The sequence below is a fragment of the Gavialis gangeticus genome, unplaced genomic scaffold, assembly GCF_001723915.1.
Source record: "Gavialis gangeticus isolate Ggan-Ray unplaced genomic scaffold, GavGan_comp1, whole genome shotgun sequence".
Classification (NCBI taxonomy): domain Eukaryota; kingdom Metazoa; phylum Chordata; order Crocodylia; family Gavialidae; genus Gavialis; species Gavialis gangeticus.
The window spans coordinates 49,727,235-49,744,384 of record NW_017729032.1 but is presented as its reverse complement, the minus strand read 5'-3'; the positions used below and the strand labels follow the sequence as shown (position 1 = coordinate 49,744,384).

Sequence of the window (17,150 nt, the reverse complement as noted above, 5' to 3'; positions counted from 1 at the left end):
GTGCTTTTCTTGTTTTTTTTTTTGTCAGTGAGGTGGGAAAACACACATGGATCAGGAAAGGATAATTCTTCAGTGAACTCCAATTACAGGCTAGTCAATTTCCTTTTGCCGAAAAGTATTTGTTACAAATTACCAATGTCAAGGGACTGAAATACTAGTAATGTGACCATCTTAAATAGAACACATTAAGAAAAATTAAATTAAATACAATAAATTTCATTCTTAAAAAAGGCACAGTGTTAGATTTAGAGATAAATTAGTGAAGGGAATGCATGGTATTTAATTTTGTCCTTGACACACCGGTAATCATCACAAAAAAAATTCAAAAATTTGACACAAGAAATCTTAATTTGATTTAGTTTTCAACAGCAAATATGTTGTCTCTTACTTCCTTAATAAAATAAGTGTCAGTCTCACCATGTGTGCTTATGGGACATTTGTCCACCTAAGGAAATACGTCTACTATTAGAAATCCTCTCATGAAAGTGCCCAGAACTAGGACAGAACTGTACAGTACATACTAGTACAAATACCAAAATATAAAGGGGAAGTTACGAGCATCTGCCTATAAAACAAGGACTGCTCTTTTCTGATTATGTCCAAGAAAATTATTTTAGTTCCTAGTTTTGATAATTTTGCTTTTTTAACATTATTTTTGTCTTGGGACATTGTAGTACAGTTGAGATAATACCTGTCCCATGACCCCAAAGATCTCAAAATACTTATGGACATGCTGACTTTCTGATCATACATACTTTGGATATGTGGCCTTACTAAAGTTGATATGACTGGAATGGAGAGGCTCTTTCTTTACATACAAGCAACTTATTCTAACCCCAGAGAGTGATGTTAAGACTCAGAAGAGAATCCTATCTTTTTTATTCTTTAAGAGAAGTCCTACTGAGAAGCAATCAGTCAGTCCCAAAAACTACATGCCTATTTGCTTTCTGCCAGACTGTGGTTGGACCATTACCTGCTAGACTCTGTTTTGATAACTGGGTCCTAAAAACTTCCTCTCATTGTGAACTGAGAAAAGTAGGTGAAAAATTAACAAAATCTTCCAGTAACAACATATACTGCTGTATACTGCTAGAAAGGCTGTGAAAAGGAGGCAAAGCTTGGACTGTAAGTAAGAAGGACTGTGAAAGGGTCAAGCCTGAAACAAGGAGAGGATGAAAAAAAACAATCTATGGATCAACACTGACTTGTCAAATATTAGACCTAATTCATGGCTCGAATGATGAGGGGGTGGCTAATTCTACTCACAAACCACCTTTCTGGACCTTTAAAAAGAAAGGCTTTGGACACCAAACTGGTGGAAGAGACTCTTGGTGGAAAGGCTGGCAGGCCACTGCTTTGTGCCAGAGACTCTTTCATTTATAAGCCTTGGCTCATCATTTCTTATCCAGATTTGCATGCCAGTGAGGACAACTGACTGTCACAACAAGACCATCAAATATTTCAATCTGATATACTGTATTCCGGATTCTACTTTATCTCCCCTCCCTTTTGTGACTCTTTCTGTGCTCCACTATGTTATTTCTCTCTCAGCTTTTCACATGATTTTGAGACCACTTGCCCTGTGGTCAACAAAATGACCCAGCTTATTCAGTATTGCCCAGCCTACAATCACTTATAGAAAGAAACCTAACCAGACTTGTTGGATGACATTCTGCATCCAGGGAAATGAACCAGGATGAAGTACAACCATTGTGGCTGACTTGCCAGCACAGAATATCTGTCTGTGACAAACCACTTTATTTCCTAAGACAATCAATAAAAAGCATATTTCTTCCCCATGCTGTCTTTTACTACCCTATCTTGCACTGTGTCACTTTGTTTGGTCAAAAGCAGGAAGTGAGCTGCTATTCTTACTTCAAACTATTTGAAATTCAACAGCAGAACTAACCCTTTCTTTCCCACTGACATGGACTGCCTGAGAGAATGAAAGACAGTCTAAATATCCTCTCTCTAACAAAGAGAATCATAGATTTAGAACAAGGTTTTTTTTTACCAGGCAATTTTAAATGCTTTCTTGGGAGGTTTTTTCAGTTGTGCGACCTAATCAATAAATTTCCAAAGTTTACTAGTATTAGGCTTACATTTGTTTTTTAACACTAACAAACAGCTAATAAAGGAGGGCGTTTGAACAAAGGCCCACAAATCTCTTTGAGAATGGCACAGAACAGTTCCTCATATAACTCCAGAAGCCCCACTGGAGTATAGATTAATACAATCACTGATTAGTGAATATACAAATCACACAAAAGGCCTGCTAACAGCATGAGCTGAAGTAGGCCCCAATGAATTAGAAACTAGGCATACCATATATGACTTGTACAGAAGTCCTGGAAAAAGATCTCATTAGTTTTTGAGGTGCCCCCAAGGTGAACAGATAGAGAATGAATTGGTAAGACCAGTACAGAACATCAAAATTAAGATCAGAGTGACCTCGCAAATAGGTGTCCCTATTGGGTGGAAAGAGTGAACTAATTGTTGAGAAGCAGGACGTGGATGATGTCACCTAAATATATTATAGTAATTAACGAGAACTAGAAAGTACATGCTGTACACAGGGAGTTGTTTTGATCAGTGTATAAAAAGGGGCCTAAGAAACCAGTAATGCTTTTTTACTGGGCATTCATGCTGGTACCATGCCTGCAAATGACCTAGCTAGCACCAAGGACCAGCTGGTAAAAGATGTTACTGTCTAGGTTTGTTTGTAAACAATAAAAGTGATTAAGCTCTCTGACACTAAGAACCAAAGCCTGCAGTCTCTTTCTTCTAACAATCAGGCTGTTACGGGACAACATCACAGATTATATCTTGACAGTGCACGTAAAGACCATCCAAATTGAGGTAGCCTCACATGACTAGTAATACCTAACCCCTGAACAACACTAACAGTCAGATAACATTGATGGAGATAACATCCTCGCTCCCTGGAGACTTGCAAAATATATAAACAGGCTAGGTTAAACAGTGATACTGTCTAAAATAGGGCACATACAGACATATAATGAATGAAGAATTGTATGCTTTATCTTCAGAAATGAGTTATTTTTATCCAAATTTGTAATTTTGATATTTTGTAACATAAATAATGTGAAGTTTCTGGAAGTTTTATTTAACTGTGTTGAAGACTAATAAATTGAGTAGCCTCTCTTTACTGGCATCAAAGCTACAGTTTTGACATTAGCTTTCACCTTGAAGTGATGTGACTTTCCCCCATATTAGTTATTTGTCTGAAACATGAATCCATTAAATAGTACTGACATTGATGATAACCTATTATTTTGGAAGTTGACAGCTAAAACAAGACTGCTGCCTTCCTAAACTAATACACAGAGCTTATAAGGAATGGTTTATTTCATGTGATCTAACCAACATGATAATTCAATAATTTGACATAAGCCTCCTTTATTTAATGCAATTTGTTTATTTTGTGTCTTTGCTTAGTTATGTAATTTACTTTATAAAATATGTGACGTTGGACATAATTCGGGTGCTGCTTGGGTGTTTCTTCCCCAGATGTCAGTGTCCCATACCAGAGAAGTTCCTGTAGTAAATAAAAGGCAACTCTGTGACTTATCTACAGAATGACTTCTAGAGTCTTTCCATAACTGGAGGTCTGAACTGGGCCACTGTTGATTTCTGAAGGAAAGCTGACATCCGCATTAGTAATTTCTTTTGATAAGCAACTTGAATTGTACAACCTTTGAGACCATTACAGGGCAGATGATATGGTCTAGGGCAGATGATATGGTCTATCTAAAGACTGACCTGTCTTCTACAGTAAGCCTATACTTTACAAAAAGGTATTATAATTAAAAACTTAAAAACGCTGAAAGCTAAATCACTTTAATTAAAAAGGAGACAATGGGATGGTGTGGAATCAAAATCTACTTTGTGTTCCAGAAACACAGTAGCCTACATGTCTTACACGTGAATGCAATACTTTTTTTTCTTCTATTTAACTCACAGGCATTAATACAAATTAAAAATAGCAGTTTAGCTAAGAATACAACAAAATTCATAGTAGTTTTTCCAAACAGTTATTTTTCGAGTCTGTGACAATGTTAATCTAAAGCCAGCAGTAGATAAGAATGCAACCCTGTGTAATTATTTTCCCTCCATCCATAAAGTATTAGTTTATATACAGCCACAATAATTTATAGAGATGGGTCTCTAAATACTCATTTGTCATTAAGTCTGTGTAGAGGCAGTATATTTCTTGACATCGAGATAGCAAGAAAAGAACACAGTCATTTGTCAAGGCCACTTTGTAGAGAAGGCAGGAATTTTTAAGGCAAGAAAGAGACTTATAACTGATTAGGGTATACTAATATGCTAATTTTGACGTCCAAAAACTCTAGCTTATCAGTGGGCGCATCTACACGAGACACTTAAAGCACAGTAACCTAATACCACTGCAACTAGGGTACCAGGTAAAAACCATGCTAATATGCTACTGCACAGTGTTATTAGATTATTGAACAGTAAGTGTCACAAAAAAACTGTGCGCCGGGCACTACTGCGCAGTAACTGTAGTTACTGTACATTTAGTTAGTACTTCATTAAAAAAGTATTAAACTAAATGCACAGTAACTACTGTGCATTAATGAATGTGTAGACGTGCCTAGTTTAATGTATCACCCTATACATAAAAAGTACAACAAACAACATAATTCAAAATACAAGGTCTCCAATAAACTAAAAGCGGCTTAATTTTCAGAAGTGCTGCAAACCTATAGCTCAAAGTGATTTTAAGTCATGTCCTGGGTACTCAGCTCATGTGAAAATTACAGCGTGGTGCCTAAATCTAGTCTCTTATGTCTCTTAATAGGTGGTCTAATTCTCCAGCACACTCAGCATATACCAGCTCTCAGTCCACATTTCAAATAATTCACTGAAATAGCTGACAGTTGTTGGGTACACCAATTCTGAAAATCTAACTTTAGACATTCAGATTTGAAATTCTTTGCAGGCTAGTTTTTCCTGATTAACTATGCAATGACTATACCTCTTTGCCTTCACTGCACTACACAGCACTTGCTGCTGAACCAAAAGAATTATCTACGTAACTAAAATTGACAACTTTAATTCATAACACTTAGGCATAACAATTATCATAGTATAGTCGTTTTTATTAAAGTCATCCATAAGCTATATTACATAAACCTGCTAACTTGAATAAAATAACTTACTTCTGTCTCCATGAAATTTCTGACAAGTTTTTACGGCAACAAATACATCCTCCTCCTTCACTGGATCACCCTATCAGGAAATTGACAAAAAAAAAAGGAATACTACGATTGAAGGCACTGCTTTTAACTATGTTACATGCATGTGTATGGTTTGGCAATAAGAGAGAAAATGAAAGCAACTTTGCACAAGCCCTGACCTTACAAATAAAAAATTAAATTAAACAAATAAAAAAATAAATGGCTGTAGTGGTTAAGTGGCAGAGAAGGATTGAGAACAGAACAATGGATCGATCATGCACAGTTATTAAAAAGATACTGCTTTACCAGAAAGCAGACTGTATAAATCGATTGCTTTCAAACATTTAACATTCAATATAGTATTTTGTTTTACGTGCTTTGAGGTTTTCAATATTTTTATAATATTTTATTTATCACAGATTAGTAAGGGACCTCTATGGTCATTTTCCCCCTAAATCCATGCACAGTTGCAGCATTTTTAACCATCCCAAAGAGAGGCCTATCCACAATTCCACAACTTCCCTTGACAGCTTCTTTCCTCCCCCCACCCGTTCCACACCACACTGGACTTACCAGCTGGAGGCACCTGGATCAGAAGTTGGATCGGTATTGGCCGATATGCCTCCTTAAATATCAGCTATCGTTATCAGCCCCAAAAATCTCTATAGGTACACACCTACCTAATGGCAATGCTGTCATTTCAAATTTATAGAAAAAAGTCACAAAAACAGAAATAGACGGTGCATGTATTACTTTTATCCAACAGTTTCCACATAAATTACATGGAGATAGGTAATAATATTACTGCACCTTGCATTTTGAATTCATATTTTAAGGGTGCATAAGGGGAGTTTGTCTATTCAATGGATTAAAAAGATCTCAGGGCACTACTCTGAGAACTGGAAGAATGGGCTGTATCAAGACTTCCTACATAATCCTGGACAAGTAACTGAGCACCCAAGTGCATCAGTTCCCCTTCTGTATAATGGGATTAGTTGTATTTCCTTGCTTTATAGGAGCACTCTGAAGAAAAGTACATTAAAAATCATGGAATGTTCAAGTATTATGGTAATGGACATCATCCAAGTACCTAAGATCACATCTAACAGGAAATAACATATGTAGACAGAAGATTTCGAGTACAAGATAAGGCTATACTAAATTATTTCTTTATTCCCTTTATTTGATTAAAAATATTCTCTCTAGATCTTTCAGACTTTGTAAGTCATGTTTCAGCCTTTGAGAGAAAATAGTAATTTTATCTCTAGGACATAAATGCAATTTAAAATACGGTACTTACACAAAGTGGTAGGAAAATATTGAACATTGTGGCACAATGACCCGCCTTAAATGAGTCCATGTTATCTGTACAAAACTCAGGCACTGTAGTAAGATGTGGTCCACTGCCTTTGTGCCAAATATATAGTGCAATCTGTCAAAATATAGAACATCCACAGCAATGAGTAATGGAATTAGATAACACTTTCAATAATAGAGAAATCAATGTTATAAAGCAAATAAAATATAACAGGCTGGAGAGTAGAACTGTGCAAAACAGCACCATTTCAACTTCTGTTTCACCATTTTGAAAGGATAGTGTTTCATTTTGTTTCAAAAGCACTGTTCCATTTTGTTTTGTCAAAACTGTTTCAGTGTTGTTTAGACGTTTTGCCCATAGTCTATAATGGGGAAGCACAAAACTGCCTATACCTTTGTCATTTTTTGCCTGATTCAGATGAAACGTGCAGGGATGGTGGCCCCTTCTGAGGCCAGGAAGCCTGCCAAGTTTCCAGAAGATAGGTACAGGGTTTTCTGGAAAACTGTACCTCAAAGTCTTGAAAGCAAAACTCATGAATGTACAGTGGGGTGCAAACTGCAGGCATGGTAGCCCCTTGCTGAGGCCATGAAGCCTGCCACCTTTCAAGAAGAAAGGTGCAGGGGTTTATGGGAAACTGCACCTCAAGCTGCTGACAAGCAAAACTCGTGTCACGTGTGACTGTGTGTGTGTTAAGGTGTGCCCTCACTGGCACTGGGGCCTCTGCATGACATGGCAGTGTGCTCCAGTGAGGTCTTCTCCTCCCCTACAGCCTCAAATTGGTCCACCACTTTAAATGACAACAGGTAAAATAACAACTTAGTGAGCAGCAGCATCTCAGGCAGCCAAACTGACACAGCCTTTCTTTCCTCTCCTGCAGGAGCTTCTTCTCCAGCAGCTGCCAGAGAACTCTCCCTGCCAGCCCCAGCCTTGGGGCTGAGATGTGCCCAGGGCCCTGCATCCTTCCAGTCAGGTGCTAGGGGTGTTGGTCTAAGGACACGGCGCTGGCAGACAAAGTGTCCCCCCCACCCCAGCCTGTCCCTCACCCCCTGACACCTCCATGTCCATTTTTACTGACTAACTTTCTTGCCTGCATTGCATGCCAAACCAGCCTCTCGCTTCTTTACTATTCCTTCCATCCAGGAACAGCGCGCGCACGCGCGCGCGCACACACACACACACACACACACACACACACACACACACTCTCTCTCTCTCTCTCTCTCTCTCTCTCTCTCTCTCTCTCTCACTTCTGCAGGTGCTTCCTCAGCCTGACAAAGGGTTTTTCAACCCAAAAGCTGGCATCCCAGGCAGACAAGTTGAGCTCACCTGAAGCCTCACAACTCCACTGAAAACCAGCACACCTCAGACCTGTCGAAGACGTGACAGATTTGGGTTTTCCCCAGCCAGGACTGCGTGCATGCATGGGGTGGCTGGAGGTTATGGCACCTCCTACCCACCTTTCATCAGGGGGATCCTTAGTCCTGGCATTTCCTGGGGCTGCTGCACTGCCAGCAGTCGCACCAGGCCTCCCAACCTTGGCAGAGTGCAGTGTTAGTGGTCATGCCCAGGACCTGGTGTCTCCTCCTTCTCCATCATCCCAGCCCATACCTCCAAGTTCATCCTGTCACAGCAGCTCAGCAGGAAAGTGTTCTTCCCTTGCTGGCTGGTGATGCAGTGAGTGCCCCCTCCAGCTCTGAAAGCGGGGCATTAAATGGTTAAAAAAAAAAAAAGGAAATAGGTGCAGATGGAGTGAGGAGGGTGGCATTCACTCCATCTGCACCTGGAGCTTAGGGACCCCAGCAGTGGGAAGTTCACCTTGAGGAACACCAGCTGCTCCACCAAACCAGGATCCAAGCAGGTGCGGTGGGGTGTCACTATATCCCCAGCAATGCTGAACACTCTCTCACCTTGGAACACTCCTAGGCAACCGTGGCCAGATTCGGCCAGCTCTGCCTGCGGCTTGCCCAGTAGGCCAAGGGGTCACACAGAGGCTCCACATCCTCGGTGAGATAGGCAGTCACCAAGACCTGAGTGCTACCTGCCTGATGGTGGGATCTGGTGCTTCTGGACCTCACCAGGGAAGCCGTGCCCTGGGCCACATTGGCAGCGCCTGTGGCGAAGGAGGAGATTGGCTGGTGGATGGCATGCTAGCATGGGACAGTGGATCCCCCTCTTCCACATCCCCCCACCTCTGCCGTTCTGCCTCCGTGACTCCCTTCACCAGCACCTCCGTCCTCTGATTCAGGGTTTGGCTGCTGCATACATTGCCCTTCACTCTCGGGTCACACATGGTGGCCAGCATGTGGACAATACTGGACTGCAAGGGATCAAGCCATTTCCTGATACCCTCCTTCAGCCACCTCACCAGTACTTGGAAGTCTGGTGACAGCAACTTGCCCCAGCCAGGAACACTGATCCCCTGGAAGCTCTCCATTTGTCACTGAAGTTCCCTCACTACAGAGATCACCTGGCCAAGGAGAGCATCGCCAGTGCTGAGGGTCTCGGTGGCCTTGAGGAAGGGCTTGAGGACCACCAAGGTCTGGGAGATGGTATCCCACTCAGATGTTAAGGGGGTTGCTGATCCCAATATCCCCGAGCAAGGCCACCTCATGGATGGCCTTCTGTTGCTCCACCAGCTTCTTGAGCATCAGGTATGTGGAATTCCACTGAGTCTCCACATCCTGCATGATTTTGTGCTACAGGATGTTCAGATCTGCCTGTTTCTCCCGCAGCATCTTGCCCACCTTGACTCTCCGATGGAAGTAGCCAACCACCTTCCTGCATTTGGAAATGAGCCTGCTGGTGGTGCTAGCACTGGTCGGACCAGTGCCCTGTGAGGGACAGGTAGGCATGATCTCCACCCTGGCTGCTCCAGATGTCCGAGCTGTGGACCTGCCTTGTGCAGCTCCTCCCTCAAGTACTCCCTGCATGTCTTATACTGGGAGGGCACAACCATCCTGCTGAAGGTGGTACATGCAGGCACTTGGTAGGATGGGGCCATGATCGCCATGAGCCACCTGAACCCCAGCCACTCAACTAAGGAGAAAGGCTGGTCATCCACAGCAAGCATCTCCCCAATGCTCTGGATGTTCTCGCTCACCCTTGCAACACGTCCCCCTCTCTGTCCATCTTTTCCCCCACTGTTCCAGGGTGGCCTGCCTCTGCTTTGGGGGAATGGAGGCTTTGGAGCGAGGGGCACTTCCCTTTGGGCAAGCTCGCGCTGGTGCCAGGCTGAGGAGGAGCAAGGGAAAGGGGTTGGTGCCCGTGGAGTTGCATCAGCATCCCCGTGGTGCTCATGTGTTTTGTTCACTTGCCCCAGCTAGTTTTGGCTCTGCAGTGCATGCAAATAGCCTATTGGGATCATCTGCCAGCTCAAAATGATCCCAGACCATACTACCTGCTCGTTTCTGGGGTGCGGGTGCATGTACAGATGCTGCAATTTCCCCCACCTCAGCTGGCAGAGGCACAGCAACAGAAGGAGCAGACTCAGCTGAGCCACTTGCCTCTGCAACCTCTACCTCAGCCTCCTCTGAAGTGCATTCTGGGGAAGGAGATCTGGCCCTAGGGGAAACTTGAGGGGTGTGGAGCACAAACTCAGATGATTCCCCCTCCTTACCCAGAATTCCCTTGCTATGGCACTCAGATCCAGATCCAGCTCCACCTCTTCCTCTGGCACTGGAAGGTTCAGGATGGGAAGTGAAATGGGGGTGGAGGACACCGTCATGCTGGTGCTGCTTCTTGTCATGGTGGTGGGGGGAGGGGTTATAGCTTGTGCTCTTGGAGGGGATGCACTCAGGCACAGGCAGTGGCACTGCTCCCCTCTCCTTGCTGCCTTTAGAACTGGAAGCCTCATCCCTGCTAGTTGTAGGGAAGAGGCTGTGTCTCAGTTTGGGGGGGACGGGACTTGCACTTCTCCCTCTACCCCCTCTTCTGCCCCTCCCTGAAGGCTTGCCAGCTGCCTTCCCACTGCGCTTCATGGTGTTTCATACCATCTTGTCTTTATAAAAATATATAAATGTATATGCACTTTCCTATATAAATTCTATATTATAATATGCTGCAAGATATAAATGTATAAAAACATATAAATGTATGTGCCTTCCTTTATAAATTCTATAGTATAATATCCAATATAATTATGAAATTGAAAAGAATAAATCAATTAATATAATAATAAAGTAAAAGGGTCTAGAAAGAGAGCAAAAGGTATTGCAAAATCCCACTTGCTAGGCTAGCAAGTAGGAAATTAAATCAATGGTAGTAGTAGCCTTTGTTCTCTAACGCTCCTGAGCTTCTGGAAGGTAGCTCAGCAACTGTCAGACCCCAAAGCAGAAAGCAGGCTGTTTTTCCATCCTTCCCCCAGAGCACTGGGATGTGGAAGGCACCTCAGGGAAGGATCACAGTCACTGGCCAGCTACACAGTCAATGTCAGAGCAGTCCTTCCCTCCTCTACCCCTTCCCTCTCCTTATTTTCTGCTTCCCTGCAGGCAAGCTCAGCTTCAGCTTTGAAACTTGAAATGTTTGGAAACTTTTGAAATGTTTCGACTGCCCTCCTTTCGTTTCAAGGCTGTTTCGAAGCCCTTCGTTTCATTTTGATTTTGCTGTTTTGAGCTCAAAACAAGTCAAAACAGCATTGAAATGAAACAGACGGTGAAATTTCACACAGCCCTACTGGAGAAGGTCTATGGCACCTTTTATGTGCTCTAGTCAAGAGAGTTTGTATATTTTGTAGCACTACAAAAATAACATTTGCCTGGGGCCTAGATTCTACCCCCTGCCTTTGCAACAGCATGCCTATTGCTTGCTGGGCAACCATATATAATATTTCCATAGTTAGCCTGTAATAGTGTTTTCCTCAGCCTTGCAGAAGGCTGACCACTCATAACTGTAACTGAAGTCATCTGGTGTTCTCTTAACCATGGAAATTCTTGTAACAGATAAGTGGTCTGAAAAAATCAGGCCCCCAGTGTCTCAAGTTCAAAGGGAAAACACCTCCTTCCTGTTCCAGATGTAAGTCACGCCACAGCTAAGAGAAGCAAGACTAAAGCTTTTGAGGTATACCGTATTTACACAGATCCAAGATGAGGTTTCCCCCCATTCATTTAAAATGGGAGGAAAAAGCTGCTCATCTTGGATTTGAGTACATGGGGGGAGGTGGTAGGGAATAAGCAGGCTGCGGCTTTGACTCCAGCCCCAACGTGAGCTTGGGGGTGGAGCTGAAGCTGCAACTGCTACCCATCTTCCACAACCTCTGCCTCCCCCAGTCTTCCTGGTCACACACCACTGCCTACCCCACCCCTACCCTCACCTTCCTGGCCACATTTAGCAGCCTGCCCCCTTCCCCCCACCTCCACTACCATTTACCCTCAAACTCAGTATAGGAGCACATGGTCAAGTCTGGCCTGCACCACAATACATAGCAGGTCCCAAACTACCACCGCTGCCTGGCCAGGCAGGAGCCAGAGTGACCATGTGCTCCATGCTCTAGACTGGAGCAGAGGCAGAACTGGAGGGTAAGCAGGAGGGAGGAGAGGGGGCAGACATCACAGGGGGCAGATGGTGGGGGGGGGACAACTGGTGGGAATGGCAGATGCCAGGAGGTGCAGTCAGCAGGGGGAAGGGAAGGGAAGGTGGCAGGGGGAAGGGGCCAGACCACTTGATTCCCCTACCATCTACCCCCATACTGCTGCTTGCTCCACTGCAGCAGGGAGAGAAGGAGGGCAGACACAAATTTAAGATAATAATATGATATTATACATGGAAAATTAGTAAGTTTACACATTTTCCATGTATAAAGTGTAATTATGGCAGCCATCTTAAATTCAAAATCATCTTGGATTCACATAAATATGGTACATGTCCCACAGCTAAAATAATTCCTCCTTACATAACTTCTCCAGAATAAGGGATAAGCATAAAATAATAAATGAACAGAGAGCAAAAACAAGTTTTCATCTAATTACTTTTCTGAGGGCTGCACTCAAATGGCTTGAAAGCTGCATGTAACTTGTGAGCTGTGGTTTAGTCACCTCTACTTTATGTAGAAAAAAGGCACACAAAACACAGAAGAGAGGAGGTAAGCTGTAGTTACAACTGACATCTGATAGACAACAAGAAATTATGAAGAGACGAAAACAGACCAGTTGCAAGGAGCTGATAATTTTGCATGTGCCTATATGGTTACATATAAAATGTGTGGCATATATAGTTCCTGACCTATCTGGGCAGGAAGACTGCAGAGCAGTTATAAGATTTATACATCAAACAAGCATCCAGCACATTTTAAGATCATATTGGCTCACACCTCAACTACTCAGATACGGCCATTATATGAATAAAAAAGCAAGGCTCAGCTTCCCAAAGTATACATTTGCCAATTTTAATTCAAAATAATGTATTGATGATACTTCATAACATAATAAAAGTAATGACATCTTTAATATGAACCCTTATTACTATGAGCTATGAGGCTATTAACCCTCACTGAAGTAAGGAATGACTGGGTTTTTTCATTAATTACGGAATGTGTAAATGAACGGTCCCCAGAAATGTAAGGAAACAACATGTTTTCTTAGAGCTGATGCTTACTGAATACTGGAAAGAATACTGCATGGTATTAAGAATGCTTTGTATCAACAGAAGTCTAAAATTTACATTAAAAAGAAAATAAAGATTTTATATAGACCACAATTATACAAGGCCTAATTGAAAAGCCATGAATGAATACAGCATGACAGAAAAAAAAACAATGCAGCTGTAAACCAGAAGTGTTCCATCTGGAAAGACAAAGAAGAGTACTGATTACAGAAAATATTAAGGGAAATAAAGATTAATGAATAGGAAGTAGCTAATGAAGAAAATAGTTTATGAAGAAAGAATAAAATAAAAGGACCTATCGAGGCCTATGTCAGGTGGATAATGGGAACTACAAGAACACATTGTAAAATCTCTTTTCCTCAAACAATGCTAAAGCATAGTTAATAGGACAATGTAGTCATCTTAATCTTGTCATGTCCTTTATTTCTTCCATCCTTCCTGTAACTGTTCTGAAGGAAATGTAAATTGATGAGATTAAGGAAAGAAGGCAGGCACACAGATTTAAACATTACTTAAAACAGAACTCAGCATTACTTATGGTCCAAATTATGATGGTTGTTTAAATATTTATATAATTTTAAAAATTAAGTATCTTGGCGGGTTTTTTTATTTAGTGACAGCCACTGAAATTTATGAAAGGTAGGTGTATTGCTATAAGGAATCACTTCAACTGGAGAAAATGGGTACTAGTATAATAAAATGGATGGCAGGAATGGGACTGACTAAAGGAATGACAACTGACAGGATGTGGATATACCGAAATAACTATTGTGATGGAATGAAATTAATAGTGCAGCTCCCTGTGGACTAGTCTTGGGATGAACCTATTTACTATCTGCATTAGTAACCTTGACACAGAAATGAGTGTGGTAATACAGTGGAAGCACTTTCAGTACTGAGCAGACTGGAGTGTCAGGAAGAACTGAATATCCTGAGGAAATGGAAACAGAAGGAAATTTAAGGGCCTCTATATATGTGCTCTAATGTGGATGGAGGGAGAGGAGGACGCTTTAATTAGAGTGGCTCCGAGAGCCACTTTAATTAAAGCACCTACAGCATCACATGAATTCAGTGTCCCACATTTCAAAATGGTGACGGGGGTGCTTTAACTAAAGCTTGTTTGACGAACGTTAATTAAAGTGCCCTGTCACCATTTTGAAACATGGTGATGCTGAATACACGCGACGCAGAGGCTGCTGGAGCATGCCAATTAGCACACTCCAGTAGACCCACAAAATACTTGATTAATTAGCTAATTAGTATGCATCGGAGCAGAGCTCTGTCACATGTGTAAGTGTCCAAACAGTACAAAATGTAATGTCATACAGTTAGAGACTAACAAGAATAACTGCCATTAGCAGGGGGCTCATGAGATTTATCAGGTGAGGTATTTCCAGTACAGATGTGGAAATATCAGTGTCTTTACACAGGCAGTTTTCTGGCAAGCTACACACAACTCTGTGTACCTATGGTTAAGAAAGACCAATTCAAATTTGAACAATTGTACAGAGGGGCTATATCAAGGGGAATGGATGACCTACTGATATTTTACAGGAGATTGTGACAGCTGGCTAGCTTGTTTAGCACAGTGAAATGAAAGCTGAGAGAGGATCTGATTACTCTCCTATATATGAATCGGATGGGTAAACACCAGAGAGGGAGACCCATTGGGACAATGTTGGCACAAGGACAAGTAGGTATAAAATAGCCAGGAATTACATTTAGGCCAGAAATCAAGTGGGTCATATCATTAGGACAATGGAGCTCCAGAACAGCTGCCCAATAGAGGTAAAGGAATGAAACAATCTACGTAGCTTTAACAGAAAAATTACCCTGAAAAATCTATATTATTTAGCCTCTAACTTATTAATATTTCAATACATATACGTTTTTCTTACACCTTTCACCAAAACAGAACATGGCTTACCTCATGTTTTAAATCTATTGTAAAGTCTGACTTGAGTGGTTCACTTTTCAGCCTCTTTGCAAGCCTGCAAAATGAGAATGAAATTTAGTCTCTTCTGAAAGGAGAAACAAGAGAAATTAAGGAAGGTGGCAACTGATATTTTTATACAACCTTCAGATTCACTATGCTTACACAATGCCAAAGTATTTTCTAGCAGCCTCTAAATGAAGACCATTTCATTTACAATAGTAAATTTACAAACAATTTAGACTGTACTAGGTACAATGCCCAAATATGCAACAAATTAAATTTCTTTTAAAACAGTAACATTCAAAGTTACTGTGCCTGCAAAATTTAAATAAGTCACCTATCAATTTTAGGCTGGAGGTCGGTTTGGGGGTTTTTTTGGACTGTCCTCTGCAAACTTTCCCATCTCGAGATTTACTGGACCCAGGGGGCCCTAGCAGATGTTATATTTATAGTACAACTGAGGTCTCAGACTGAGCCTGGGGCTATCCGGTACTGGGAAACAGCTGCTGCCTATCCAATCCCCAGGACTGAGCTGAAGACAGCCCCAGAACCCAATTTTACCACAGCAGTCACATAACTGGAATCTGAGAAATTTTATGTCCTATCCCAGAAATGGTGCATCTTGCCATGCACGTTGTTCATGGCAGGATACGTGATTTCTGGGATGGTGCATAAAATTCCTCAGCCTTCAACTGCACCATTATATTAACATCTGCTAGGGGCTAGAGGCTATTCATATGAACAAAGCTGAAATGGAAAGTAAATACCTGGACAGATTCTTAGTACTCCTATAAATCACAATATTTCTTGCCCAATAAAAAATCCTCAGAATGAGCGGACCAAAAATCTAGCATCAGCTGATTAAAGGCAATTTTGTGCTTGCAGCTACCTGATGAACAGACACCTCCCCTTTAGTCTGTATGTAAAACTTGTGACGAGTGATGCACCTTTTGGTACTAAAAATATATATTCCTGTATAGTATATAAATATAAAAGTGTGTGTGTGTGTACACACACACACACACACACACACACACCTGCATGTGTTATTATACCTATAAAAACACACACATGCATCCATACATATACAAACACCTGTGTGTGTTTTTATATTTATACACACACACTTTTATATCTATATAATATACAGGAATAAACATGGTTAGTATCAAAAAGATGCATCAGACTTCACAATGTTTTTAGCTGAGATTCCGTACCATAAAGTACATAATGAGAATCCAAAGTTAAATGCAGAACTATATTTTTGTTTAAGTCTTTGCAAAATTCCGGTAGTTTTTAAAAAAAGGAACCCGCAGCATGTTTATAGGCTCAGCAGTGCTACGCTGGCTAGCACCACAGACAAAAGGGACTTGGGGATCATGACTGACCACAAAATGAACATGAGGCTTCAATGTGATGCTGCGGCTAGTAAAGTGACCAAAACGCTGGCTTGCATCCATAGATGCTTCTCAAGCAAATCCCAGGACATCATTCGCCCATTGTACTCGGCCTTGGTGAGGCCGCAGCTAGAGTACTGTGCCCAGTTTTGGGCTCCACAGTTCAAAAAGTATGTGGAGAAGCTTGAGAGAGTGAAGACAGTCACGCACAGGATCAGAGGTCAGGAAAACAGACCTTATGATGAGAGGTTGAGAGCCATGGAACTCTTCAGCCTGGAAAAGTGCAGGCTATGGGGTTATCTGGTGGCCACCTACAAGTTCATCAGGGCTGCTCACCAGCATCTGGGGGAACGTCTATTCACCAGAGCACCCCAGGGGATGACAAGGTCGAACTGTCAGAAACTCCTCCATGACTGTTTCAGGCTGGTATAAGTAAGAATTTCTTTATGGTCTGAGCCCCCAAGGTTTGGAATAGACTGCCACCGGAGGCGGTTCAAGCACCTACTTTGAATGCCTTCAAGACACATTTGGATGCTTATCTTGCTGGAATCATATGATCCCTGCTAACTTCTTGCCCCTGGGGCAGGGGGCTGGACTCAATGATCCTCCTGGGTCCCTTCCAGCCCAAATGTCTATGAAATCTATGAAAGGGTCAAAACATGAAAATAAGTGTGCCT

General features: G+C 42.0%; 1 protein-coding gene across 1 annotated transcript in view; it reads right to left on the bottom strand.

Moving 5' to 3' along the window:
* Nucleotides 1-17,150, bottom strand: part of B3GLCT (beta 3-glucosyltransferase) — a 222,974-nt gene that overhangs the window by 28,820 nt on the left and 177,004 nt on the right. Inside the window, 3 exon segments of the mRNA XM_019524937.1 lie at nt 5,208-5,277; nt 6,526-6,657; nt 15,068-15,131. Coding sequence (XP_019380482.1) covers nt 5,208-5,277; nt 6,526-6,657; nt 15,068-15,131 — 266 coding nt within the window.